We start from the raw sequence: 13,922 nt of genomic DNA on the forward strand, positions 1-13,922 counted from the left end.
CCGGTTGTACCTGCCTTTCTTCACAGAGTGTGCTATGAGCGGGTTCCCTGGTACCCCACAGTGCTCACCTTCATCCTGTCTGCCCTGTGGCATGGTGTCTATCCTGGGTACTATTTCACCTTCTTAACTGGAATCCTTGTCACACTAGCAGCCAGAACGGTAAGCTTCCTTTGGTTGTGGGTCTTTTCCTTAGTAATCTGATCCCTGTATGTTTGTTGCCATTTAGTCCTATCAGGAGTTGGGGGTGGGGAGGGTGGGAGGGTGGGTGAGGGGGTAGGAGTGATGTTTTGAAAAATCAAACAGTCTTCCCATTAGAGAAACACTTCAGCATATAGCAACCTGTGGTCATAAAATGGTTAGCTATTTTCGTATTATTTACAGTGTGTTTGCAAACAAAAAGGAATTTTAGGAACAGTGCTTAGTAACTTAAGAGATGAAAATATTTTTAATTATTAAAGGCGGAACATACATAATCAAATCACAGGTGACAATGATTATTAACTAAGGTGGGCTTCGTAAGACTTCATTTTGCTTATACTGCACTTCATTCCTCATTTTGTTATCCTAAGCCTAGAAATAATTCAGCCTGTCAGCAGACAGTAAAATTGTAGCCACAGGACCTGAGTTCTGTTAGAGATCACTCCAGCCTCTTCTGTCTGATCCAGTTGCTTTAGTTGGTGTAAAATCCTTTGTGGATTTTATAAATTTGGTTCTCTAGGATTTTTGGGTAGCTTTCTGTTTGTTCTAGACTGTTCCTACTATTTGTTGGCTGTAGAGCAGGATAATAAAGGAATAAAAAATATGCCTGCCCTCAAAGAATGAGATGAACCTAGATATAAGTATTGGGTTGTCGGAAAAGTCATGACGCATTTTTTCTATGTTTTTCATTGCAAAAATGCGTCATGAGTTTTCCAACAATCCAATAATTACAATTCAGTGTGCACTCATTATCAAATACAGAGTTTTCTATCTTGATTTCATTTCAATCGTTGATAACAGTTGTGGCCTTTTTTATTCATGTGCCAAGAGCTTTTAATGACATTTTTGGAACTGTATTTTGGATATGGATTTAGGTGCCCCAGCATAACTATTCACTTTTTCTTTAATTCATCTGTTCTATGAATATTTCAGAGCCCTACTATGTGTAGTTGGTGTTCTAGGGCCTGGGTTACTGTGGTGAACAAGACAAGAGTCCCTCCCCATGGAATTTTTTGTTTAGTTAGATGAAGGTTTGTTGGGACATATTTGTGAACAAGATGGATAATTGATTACTAATCATGCTGATTAGCACATTTTAAAAATAAAGTATATATTGTACATATTTGTATATAGAAAATAGGGAAGACATTTTTTTCCCTCTCATTCATATTTCTACTTGGATTATAAAAGAAAACTGAAACACAGGACAAACTAAAAAACAAAGGCCAGAATTTTGGGTGTTAATATATTCAGAGTATTATTATTCTATTTTTATTTTTATTTTCTTTTAATTGGGGAACTGGGAGAGCAGAACAGGGTTGGGGAATTGGGGAGGGGGACCAGCCAAGTTGTTCTTCAATCTTAGTTGTGAAGGGCACCCGTCGGCAGCTTGCAGCTGCTCAACTCAAGGTGCTATGTTCAATCTTAGTTGCGGGTGGGCATAGCCACCATCCCATGCAGGAGTCGAACTGGCAGCCTTGTTGTTAAGAGTGCATGCTCTATCCACTGAGCCATCTATGTGGCAGCTCAGCTCAATGCTGAGTTGAGTCTTAGTTGCAGGCGGGCGTAGCCCCCTGTCGAACAGGCAGTCTTGTTGTTAGCAGCACGTGATCTCACCAGCTGAGCCACCCTGCCACTTATTGGCAGCTCACCGGCAGCTCAGCTTGGGCACAGCATCACTGGCCCATGTGGGAATCAAACGAGCGGCCCTGTTGCTCACAGCTCACGCTCTTAAGCCAGCTCTTAACCAACTGAGCCACTCGGCCAGCCCAGAGTATTATTTCTTAAAATGTCTTTAGTTCAGGTGATTTCAACTGGCATAAAAACATTGATTTATATAAAGCCTTTCTTTTGAGTGGCCTGGAAATATTTTTCATGAATGATTTAGTTAGAGGGAAAAGAGGAGAGGGCTGATGGAACATAGCCATGATGCGTCTTAGGCCTGGGAAGTTACTTAATAAAATCTCTTACGTGCTTGCTAATATTGCCCATGCTCCCCCAACCCTAGCATGGATGGACCTCTAGCTTCTGTCCTCAGAAACTCAGGGCTGAGGAGAGAAGTCTGCTCACTGGAAGCCTTTCCTGCTTCGAGGCTGACCTACCTACAAGCAATTAGGTTTCTTTCTGGAGGCAAATCTAGTCACATATGTCAAAAGTCCTATAGATGAGTGTATCCTTTGACCCGGCGTTTTCCATTTCAAAGCGTTTTTCAGTTTCCTTGTCTGTAACATGGGCATGATGATGCTGACATGATAGGTTTGTTGGGAGAATCAACAGAGATGACAGATTGTAAAGCATTAGCAAAGGCTTGGCACATAGTAACCACTCAATATGTGGTAGCTCTTCTTACTACTAATGGTAATATTTTATTACTGTTATTCAGAGGAAATAATTAGGAAACTGCAGAGGTGTGTCTACCAGGGCATGCATCCCAGTTGTTTACAATAGCAGGGGGTGGGAGACAAGCTAACTTTTCCATAGTTAACTTAGAATTGTATTGGAGATTAATACCTACTGATGTGGAAAAAATTCATGCTATATTAACTAAATGAAAAAACAGGCTAATGAATATATTGATGCCATTGGCAGTATAAATGTGGATACATGTGAATAGAAAAAAGCTTGTAAGGATATGTGCCAAGTTTTAAAATAGTGCTTTTCTCTGGGAGATGTTAAAAAAAAATTGTTTTTGCTTAGTTCTTTAAACATTTTTCTACAGTGAATATGTATTTTTTTTAATATACAGAGAGGGCCAAAAAATGTATACACATTTTAAGAAAGGAAAAACTGTATTAAAATTATGCTGATGGTAACCACTTTGAGCATCTCTTGTAATTGCAGAAGTCAAACGTGATGTGTATTCATCTTTTGTTATCGGTATATATCGAGTATTACAATTTTAATACAGTTTTTTCCTTTCTTAAAATGTGTATACATTTTTTGGGCACCCTCCGTATCTATAATAAGAATAACAATAATGGTATTTTTAGTTTAAAATAGAACTCAAATGGTTGATGTTTTAGGTGGCCCTTGTTCCTGAGGTATGCTATCTGCATGCAGATACAAGTTTATTTTGTTTTGTGTTGTTTTACCCTCCCCTTTGCTTTCCTTGGCTTGCAGGTGAGGAACAACTGCAGACATTACTTCCTTTCGTCAGGAACCCTCAAGTTTGTTTATGACGTGGTGACTTGGGCTGTCACTCAGCTGGCGGTCTCGTACACAGTGGCCCCTTTTGTTATGTTGGCAGTTGAACCAACCATCAATTTATACAAGTAAGTTCCATTGTTCTCAACTGCTATTTAGTAAACTTGCCTGTTTTCTCTGTGTTTGACTTAGGAGTTGGTAAATTGAATCAAGCAGTACTAACAATTTCTAGGTATAGCTTCCATGTGAAAATGTCCATAGATTTAGGCAGAAAAGACTGTCGTCCTGAAAATACCAACATACAAACACCAATACAGATGAGCAGAGTTGACGGGAAGGAAGCCCTAATGCATCCGTAACATAATTAAGGGGTGCTTAGGGCAGTGAATTTTGTGGGGTTTTTTTGTTTTTTGTTTTTAAAAATTTTTATTGGGGGATGGGAACAGCCCTGGGGAATTGGGGGAGGGGAACAGACAAGTTGCTGTCGTTTTGTTCTTCAGTCTAGTTGTGGAGGACGTTGCTTCACTGGCCCAAGTTGGCACCANACGTTGCTTCACTGGCCCAAGTTGGCACCATCATTGCGCTCTTCCCGGGTGAGGCAGATCAGTCGCCGGCTTCTGGACGGCCGCTCACTGTGGCTGCCAACCGCTCACGCTGGCTGCTGGTTACACACGGTAGCCCATGGCAACCCACTGCCACAGGGGCTGCAACCTGCGCCGTCGCTAGCAACTCACAGCAGCCCAGCTCCAGGTTGAGCTGTTGTTCAGCATCTTAGCTGTGGAGGGTAGTGTCACTGGCCCTCATATGTGGGATCCGAACCGGGGCCCTCTGGAGTCCCAAGCCAGTTCTTAACCAACACACCATTTGGCCGGCTCAGTGCAGTGAATTTTGAAGGGATATGTTTGAATTACAAACTCAGAGGGTGAATTTGCTGCCTTGGCCTCTTTTTCCAGAGGGTAGGCTATGTTTCCTGAGGGAGGCTGGGGGCATTCTGAGAGCAGGACAGAAGTGGGCAGGTGCTGTCCACTGCTGGACAGGGCTGACAGGAGTGGTCTTCAGGAGAATTCTGCATCCTACGGAGATGGCAGGTATGCTGGATGCGCGTGGGGATTTACATCGTGAGGTGTACATGGTGGAGGGGAGGTTCACACCAGAGACAAGAGGTCTTTAGGGAAAGGGTGTGTTGTGTCACTCTTCTGTTGAGTTAGTGAAATTTCTCCACCCTTGCAAACTGGTTGTGTGACCTCCGGCAAGTTAACTAACCTCTTTCCCCTGAGTTTTCTCACCTGTGAAATGGGGTTAAGAAGAGCATTCCCCTCAGAGTACCTTTGTTAGGACTGAAAATGAGGCAGATGTGTAAAGGGCTCAACCCGGCGCCTGGCATAGAGTCTATTTTCAGTAAATGCTAACTTGTATCATATTATGGTTTGCACAGGCTTTTGTCGGTTAACTTCGGAGCTCTTCGCTGTGGTCAGAAAGGTGACTTAGAAATAAACAACGCAAACATGCCTTCTTTGTAAGTTGGGCATTTCCTGCAGTTGATGCACTGGTCAGGAATGATCAAGACATTGCACTACTTAACACAGGTGTCAATGTCTATAAGTTGGATGATTTTTTTTCCCCAGGTTTTAGGAAAACAAGGTAGAGGGAACTATATAACACTCATCAGTAAAGTCTGTTTCTGTAGTACCCATTAAGTCATGGGAGTTATGCCAGTGTAACATGGAAGTTGAGCTGGTTTTTATTAATACATAAATTTTTCTAGATAAGAGATGCCAGTAATAGTAGGAAGAGAATTATAATCTTTCCCCTGAACCCCTGGTTTAGCCACTGCAGAGGTAGGTGCCACGCAGCTTTAAGAAAATTAAAACTGAGCACCCCTTCACTGGACTCCCTCTCCGAGAGGCACCCCCCCACACACCTGTACCCCCCTGGCTCTCAGCTGGCTTCCCCTTCTCTGTGCTGCCCTCAGGGCAGCCCCACTTGCTCACAGCACCCTTCTCCTTCCATGTGCCTCAGTGCCCTCCAGCCAGCATCGCCCTTCATTGTCTTCTACCTTGTCCACCCTGAGCAGCACTTGGCGCTGTTGAGCTGCTGTGTGTCTGGGCTGTCCAGGTTGTGGGCTTAGGTGTTCATCGTTGTGGTTACAAAGTCTCATAGATTTAGAGTTGTTTGCTTCTCACATGATTCCCCCCCCCCATAAGCCCTGGTATTTTAAGCATGAGCTATTGCTGAAGGTGAGATTTTTCAGGAATATATGTATCATGTTATAGCAGAAATGCCTGTATTCAACTCAGTATGATTTAATATTATACTTACAGTGTGCTGGGCACTGAGTGAATGGTACAAAGGTTTAAGAGAGCATGTAACAGGAATCTGATTCAAACTGGGCATCAAGGGTGGCCTTTAGGAGGAAGTGGCATTTGAGCTAAGTCCTGGAGGCTGCGTAGTGGGAGTGAAGCAAGCACAGCGTGTGTGAGGGTGGTAGGTGAGGTGGAGCACTGTGAGTCATGCTCCAAACACAGGCAAAAGCAGAGAACAGCCCCCTTGTGATGGGAGGAAGCTCCGTTCACTGAAGACCTGAGTGTGGGCAGAACACAGAATCCAAGGTAGACAGTGGTGAGCTGAGAAGAGAGGGGTAGTTGTCAGTATCCCTGTTTATCATAGGAGTGGAGGCTCAGAGAGGGTGAGTAATTTAACAAAACTCACACAGCAAGTAAATGCTAGACTCAAGTTTCAGACTCAAAGTTCCTTTAACAGCAAGATCAATAGGACAGTTACTAAAAATTTCTTTAGAAGTTACTTTGGAAGAAAATTACTGCTTTGGGATCACATGCGTTTAACCGACTGAAATATGCTAATTCCCTACACTTAGGCAGGGCTCTAGGGGAAGAATGAAATACCATGTTTCCCCAAATATAAGACCTAACTGGAAAATAAGCTCTAGCATGATTTTCAGGGTGCTCGTAATATAAGCCCTACCCCAAAATAAGCCCCAGTTAAGATTGTCAGACATTACTGTATTTGAATAAATGTAGATTTTTGTACATGAATAAGTGAATAAAATGTGTCTTTTGGAGCAAAAATTAATGTATTTTTTTCTGGGAAACACGGTCTTATTTTCTGGGAAACATGGTAGTTATCCATGTAGATCACTCTTAAGTAGGTTTCCATTTCTTTCCAAAATCAATCTAGAATATTAAAACAGAAATCCCTTTGTTTAGGTTGAAATTGATGTTTCTGTTAATTCTGTCATCATAGTTGCTTATACAGACATACTTCATTTTACTGTGCTTCCCTTTATTGTTCCCTTCTTAGATAGTGCATATTTTAGAAATTGAAGGTAAGACCAGCCAAAAGATTATGACTTGTTGAAGGCTCAGGTGGTTAGCATTTTTAGCAATATTTTAAAATTAAGGTACATACATTGTGTTTTAAACATGATGTTATTGCATACTTAATAGACTATAGTCTAGAGTAAACATAACTTTTACATGCACTGGAAAACCAAAAAGTTTGTGAGACCCACTGTATTGCAATATTTGTTTTATTGTAGTGTTCCGAATTGAACCCACAGATCTCTGACTTATGCCTGTCTATATAATTTAAATTCCCTATCTAGGTCAGCTCTGTTCAGTAGAAGTTCCTACAATGACAGAAATGCTGTCCAATACATTGACCACCAGCATCTGTGGCTGTTGAACATTTGAAACCTGGCTAGTGTGACTGAGGAACTGAAATGTCAATTTTATCTAATTTTCTTAATTTGAACTTAAGCAGCCACATATTGCTAACAGCTATTGTAGATAGCATCTCCAAAACGTGTTTTCATAATCTCAAGAGAATCACGGAATCTGGTAAAAGAACTTAAAATGCGTGGTCTTTTGGTAGAGGTGGGTCTGTTGTATTCCAGATCTTTTCCTCCTTTGGGGCTAATTTCAGTAACTGGCAATGAACCGCAGTTGTATACATATGCATTTCTAGTATATGCTTCATTATTTAGCATTTAAATTTCAGATGTGCTTCATTTTATATTCTAGTCAGTTTTCAATCTACAGTGACTTCAAATCTCAGCTTTAAATTTCTCAGTGTAACTTGTAAATGAGACCCAAGTGAACGCATAAGTGTAGAGTAGACCCCCTGTCGACAGAGGATATGTTCCAAGACCCCCAGTGGATGCCTGAAACCACAGATAGTATCAAACCCTGTATATACTATGTTTTTTTTCCTATACTCCTGACTTCGGTTCACCTCAATCAATATGATACACCATGTTTGTTTGTTTGTTTTTAAAAAAATTATATGGTTATCTCAGATGCAGAAATAGCATTTAACAAAATTCAACATCCATTTATGATAAACTGTCAGCAAACTGGGAATAGAGGGAACATGCCTCAACATAATAAAGGCCATATGTGATAAGGATGTCCACTTTCACCACTTTTGTTCAACATAGTACTGGAAGTTCTAGCCACAACAATCAGAAAGAAAAAGAAATAAGTCATCAGAATCGGAAAGAAAGAAGTGAAACTGTCATTATTTGCAGGCAACATGACACTATATAGAGAACCCTAAAGATTCCACCAAAGAACTATTAGAACTAATAAACGGATTCAGTAATAGCAAGATACAAAATTATTATTCAGAAATCTGTTACATTTTTATACACCAATAAAGAACTTACCAGAAAGAGAAATTAAGAAACCAAATGTATCAAAAAGAATGAAATGCCTAGGAATAAATTTAACTAAGGAAGTAAAAGAGCTGTACTCAGAAAATTATAAGACATTGAAGAAAAAAATTGAAAATACAAATAAATGGAAATATATATTGTGCTCATGGGTAGGAAGAATTAGCATTGTTAAAATGTCTGTAGTTCCAAAGGCATTGACAGATTCAGTACAATCCCTATCAAATCACCAATGGTATTTTTCACAGAACTAGAACAAGTATTCCTAAAACTTATGTGGAACCAGAAAAGGCCCTGAAAGTGAAAGCAGTCTTGTGAAAGAAGAACAAAATTTGAGGTATTGTGCTACCTGATATCAAACTATGCTAAAAGGCTATAGTAATCAAAACAGCATGGTACTGACATAAAAACACACACAGAGACCAATGGAACAGAATAGAAAGCGTAGAAATAACCACATACCCATATGGTCAATTAATCTATGACAAAGGAGGCAAGACAATAAAATTGGGTAAAGACAGTCTATTCAATAAATGATGTTGGGAAAACTGGACAGATGCATGCAACAGAATGAAACTGGATCACTTTCTTGCACCATATAGGAGAATAAACTCAAAATAGATTAAAGATTTAAATGTAAGACCTGACACTGTAAAACTCTTAGAAGAAACCATAGGCAGTAAGCTTTTCAACATCACTTTTAGTAATAATATTTTGGATATTGCTCCTCGGGCTAGGAAAACAGAAGAAAATATAAACAAATGGGTCTACATTAAGCTAAAATTTTTGCACAGTAATGGAAACCAACAAAATGAAAGGACAACATAGTGAATGATAAAAGATATTATCCAGTGATACGTTCAATAAGGGGTTAATATCCAAAATATATAAGGAACTCATATAATTTAACACACACACACACACACACACACACCCAATTAAAACATGGGCAGAGGAGCTGAACAGACATTTTTCCAAAGAGAGCATACTGATGGCCAATAGATATATGAAAAGATGCTCAACATCACTAATTATCAGAGAAATGCAAATTGAAACCACAATGAGATATCACCTCACATCTGTCAGAATGACCGTCATCAATAAATAAACAAACAAGTGTTGATGGGGATGTGGAGAAAAGGGAACCCTTGTGCACTGTTGGTGGGATTGCAAATTGATGCAGCCACTGTGGAAAACAGTTGGACATTCCTCAAAAAATTCAAAATAGAACTACTATATAATCCAGCAATTCCACTTCTGGGTATTTATCCAAAGAAATTCAAAACAGTAATTCAGAAAGATATATGCACCCCTGTGTTCATTGCAGAATTATTTACAATACAAGATATGGAAGCAACCCAAGTGTCCATTTGTGGACAAATGGATAAGAAGATGTCTACACATGTACAGTGGATTATTACTCAGCCATAAAAAAGAATGAAATCTTGCCATTTTCAAGAACATGGATGGGCCTAGAGGGTATTATGCTAAGTGAAATAAGTCAGAGAAAGACATACCATATAATTTTCCTTATGTGTGGAATTTAAAAGACAAAATCAATGAACTAAAACAGAAACAAACTCATAGAGAACATATTGATGGTTGTCAGATGTGAGTGGGGTAGGGAATGATTAAGATAAAAGGATTAAGAAGTATAAATTGCTAGTTACAAAAACAGTCATGGTGATATAAAGTACAGCATAAGAAATATAGTCAATATTGTAATAACTTTGTATATTGTCAGATGGATACTAGACTTTTTTAGGTAATCACTTTGTAAGTTACATACCGTATTTCCCCATGTATAAGACGCACCCTTTTTTGAAAAATTTGGGGTCTAAAAACTGGGTGCGTCTCACACGGTGGTTGTATGAGTGCAAAAACAAGTGCGAAAAAAGTGGGAAATGCAAGTAAAAAAAATCTACAACCACTGTATAAGATGCACCCAGTTTTTAGACCCCAAATTTTTCAAAAAAGGGTGCGTCTTATACATGGGGAAATATGGTAAATGTCTAAGCAATATGATGCACACCTGAAGCTAATATAATATTGTATGTCCAGTGTAATTGAAAAATTAACAAAAAATTAAATATATGAAACTGAAGAATAACGGCGAAGTCAGCTTTGAGAGAGAGAGATCAGAGCTATGTAATCCAGTGATGAGGTGAAACTGCCTGGTGAGGCACAGGTTTAAAATTTATGTCAGCTGTCTTGTCTAGGTGGATAAGTATGTAACCTTTGAGCAGAATTTTATTATTATGGGAGATTATATAAGGTGACTAGGTAATCTTTTCCTCAGAAAGTTTTGATATTTCCTTAGCTGCTCCTATCCAACATCTTGTAGTATGCATGGCAGTACTAGGAAAGGCGTTAAGATACCATATATGAAGAACCCAGACTTTTAGAAAAAAACCTCAATGTTTTAAGAACAAAATGTTGACCTCTTCTTCTCGCGGGGCTCTAATATCAGGGACTATGCCACTTTGGACCAGGATGGTGTCTGAAGGAAAGAAAGGGCCCCCAAATGGATCTCACCTAAGTTGGGGGTGGGGTGTGTATCTGAGTCGTTGACTTATGTCAGAACTGGATGTTAAGAATTGGTTTGATTGGTTCTGGAAGGGACAGTGGTTAAGGTTGCATACATTCAGGACTCATCATCGTGGGTCCAGTTCTGGGAAGCCTCTGAGCATGAGGGAGCCACAGCCATGGAACAGGAGCCCACGGTCCCCTGGGCCTGTGAACAAGCGCCCAGTCCTCTCTTTAGCAACACCATCAAGGGCAGTGAGAAGCCACATCTAACATTTGGAAGAAAAAGTGACTGTCTTTCAACTGAATCAATTTCTGGAATTCAACAATTTATAAGGGAAGCTTGTAGAAGCTGCCTGTATGCCTGCATTCAGGGTCCCTTCCTCAGTCTCCAAAGCATATCATTTCAATCTCTGATTCCATCATGACATCTTTTTTTTCTCACTCCGTCTTATCCTGCATCCCTCTTATAAGGATCCGAGTGATTACATCGGGTCCACACGTGTCATCCAGAATGACCTCCCCATTTCTAAGATCCTGAACTTGATCCACCTGCAAAGTCCCTTATGTCATATAAGGCAATACATTCACAGGTTCCAAAGATTAGGGTGTGGCTATCTTTAAATGGGCATTATCCAGCCTACCCCAATGTATGTATAATGGATGGCAGAATGTAAGCATAGTCATAAGAGGAAGAAAAAATTTTTGAACATCAAAAAAATTACCGTTCCTCCTATACTTGTTTTCCATTCCTGAGGGAAGGGGCAGTGGCTTTCTCTTTTTGTAGATCCCAGTTTAATTCTTTGGTGCATTCTAAACAGTAAAACCTCACTGGAAGAAGAGTGAGTGAAGATATGTTTGCTTCTGTTAGAGCTCTCGACTGTTCTGGAGACATTTTCAGGGAGGCATTTCTCTTGCTAAAGGGTGGGGAAATCTAGGGGTTATGTGAGCTATCTGGTTCTAATGTGCCTGAGCTTGTGATCACAGAAGCTGAAGAATGATACATAAATCAATTGTGGGATTTTTTTTCCCCCCTTTTCACACTATTTTCCTTTGGTCTTCAAAAAACATTGGAGAAAGTGTAAGTTCAACTTTTCCAAATGTGTATAGAACCGTTGTACGAAGGCAACTTATTTCTAATTTGTTGCATTTATTGATATGCACAGTATTTAGTGTCTGTATTATACCCAGTGTGCTAAATACCACATTTATGCAATAAATGTTACGGATTAGGTTTTCAAAATCTGGATTCCTCTTGCTCCTAATTACGCCTAAGAAGAACTCCTGATGCTTGAGTAGAGCACACTGGCTGAAGTGCTGTCACTTTTGTGTTTAGCGAACATAGTATAGCATTTGAATCTGGTCCTGTGTGTCATTAGACTTTGAATATGGGGGCGTTTTGGCTTTTGTGGGGTTCATTCTCTTAGTCTGCGTGTTACGTTGATGGGACAGTACCACCTGTCTATTCGCAGGTGGCCTGGTCAGTTTGCTCTGCTGGATTTTGTGGTTTCGGTCCATCCCTGGTTGCTCCCCACCAACGGGAGTTATCTGTGGGGTTGATCAAGACAAGCCTGAATACAAACACGTCCACTCCTCCAAAAGTAGTGCTCTCCCTCTCCATACTGCAGATGATGCAATCACGCTCATATGCCATTTACATGCTTATTTGAAATATAACTTTTGTGTGTTTTTATTCCTAGGTCCATGTACTTTTATTTACACATCCTCAGTCTCCTGATAATACTATTTCTGCCAGTCAGACCACAAGCTCATATGCAAAGGCAGCCTCAGGCTACGAACTCTGTTAATAAGAAAAAAACAGATTGATATCTCCAAGCAAAGGTGGACAAAGAAAACTTCAAAACATTGTAAAGATGATACGAAAAGGCTCAAGGGTTCTCCAGTGACTTACAGGCGATGTTTACATGTATCTTTTTTTTTTTTTCTTTTCAGTGCAGGGAGTATTTTCATAAAGGCTTTTTGTACCATTAAATCGACCATGTCCAGTTAATTTTAATATTTTATAGGACATTTGAGTGATTTGGAGGTGTGTGGAGAACGTGCCAGAGCTGCAGAAACTGTCCATCCTGGGCTGCTGGGTCTTTGCTTTTCTGGCATGATTTCCAGACACTGCAATCTGGATGTTGGGACCCATACATCTGCTCCGAAGTTAGAAGGCGATTGCTGAGAAGACTTGTCATAGGTTTCTTAAACTAGAACATACCCACATCTGGTTGTTCCTGGGAAGCCCCGCATCATTTGACTTGTGACATTACTGTTTCAAACACAACTACACTCAGAAGACTGTGGAGGAGCAGGGTCGTGAAGGGTGATTTTCAGGGCACTGAAAACTGCGAGCCAGGATGACTTACCGTGAACACTTGAATGGACTGAAAGTCAGGCATTCTCTTTATAAAGTAGGCTGCTTTTCTTTTCCAGGGAGGGATCCCTTCCCTTTTTCTTCTGAACTGAGCCAAGATTGGAAATCAGAAAGTCCCCTCTACATATATACCAGGAGTCTAGGAGGGGCTGCTGTTTTCCAGATGTTTTTCCATTTCATACACGCCATCTGCTTGCTTAGGGGTGACCCTGAGAAAACACCCTGGAGTTCACACATCCAAGGCAGCAGAATAACTTCTAAGGAAATAATTTTTTTTTGAAAAGTACTTTCAAGTTATATAGAAGTTTGGTAACAAGCAGCAGATAGTTTGCTCTTTTCTCCCTGCATTTCATAGAGGTGTTAATGCTCATGGCCAAGAGGTACACACAGGCTGACTTTCTTTTTACCAGTTTCTTAGTTGGTTAAATCCGACTTTGCTTAGTTGAACCACCATATTGGAAAGCAAAAATTGAAAGACAGTTTTCTGTGTTATGAATGTGCTGTGGCTCCTTCTAGGGACTTCTATTGGGTAATAGTCTACATGGGGAAAAAGAAACATGGTATTAAATGTTGTGGGAAATAATAATAATAATAATAAATAAATAAATAATAAATAATAAATTATATGCTACAATGGTGTGCCCTCAATCAAATGCCTTGGGAGGAGAGAATTTGTTTAAATCAGATGGTTAAAAATTAGTTTCTTACTGAATAAAAATGTGTTTCTATAAAAAGGAAATATTTAACAGAATTGCTTTTTGTTTGTATCAGTAGACACTGAATATTCTGAAGTATGTGTGTGTGTGCGTGTGTGTGTGTGTGTGTGTGTGTATTTTAACAAATGTGCACAAATTTAAGGTTTTACTCATTTAAAGCTTGAGCATTATAACATGTTCAGTTTGCTAACTGCCTCCACGGTCACAGCGTTTGTGGTAGAGCTGAGATTTGAATTCAAGGCTGTCGCAAGAAAGCCACTGGCTCTGG

The 13,922-nt window shown here is 39.9% G+C and overlaps 1 protein-coding gene across 1 annotated transcript in view; it reads left to right on the forward strand.

Moving 5' to 3' along the window:
- The window catches only part of MBOAT1 (membrane bound glycerophospholipid O-acyltransferase 1), a 102,352-nt gene extending 88,701 nt beyond the window's left edge, over window positions 1-13,651 (forward strand). The window contains 3 exon segments of the mRNA XM_019640483.1: window positions 27-159; window positions 3,319-3,470; window positions 12,259-13,651. Of these exon segments, the coding sequence (XP_019496028.1) occupies window positions 27-159; window positions 3,319-3,470; window positions 12,259-12,385 (412 nt within the window). The 3' untranslated portion in view covers window positions 12,386-13,651.
- The last annotated feature ends 271 nt before the right edge of the window (window positions 13,652-13,922 follow it).

Source organism: Hipposideros armiger, unplaced genomic scaffold, assembly GCF_001890085.2.
Source record: "Hipposideros armiger isolate ML-2016 unplaced genomic scaffold, ASM189008v1 scaffold_50, whole genome shotgun sequence".
Classification (NCBI taxonomy): domain Eukaryota; kingdom Metazoa; phylum Chordata; class Mammalia; order Chiroptera; family Hipposideridae; genus Hipposideros; species Hipposideros armiger.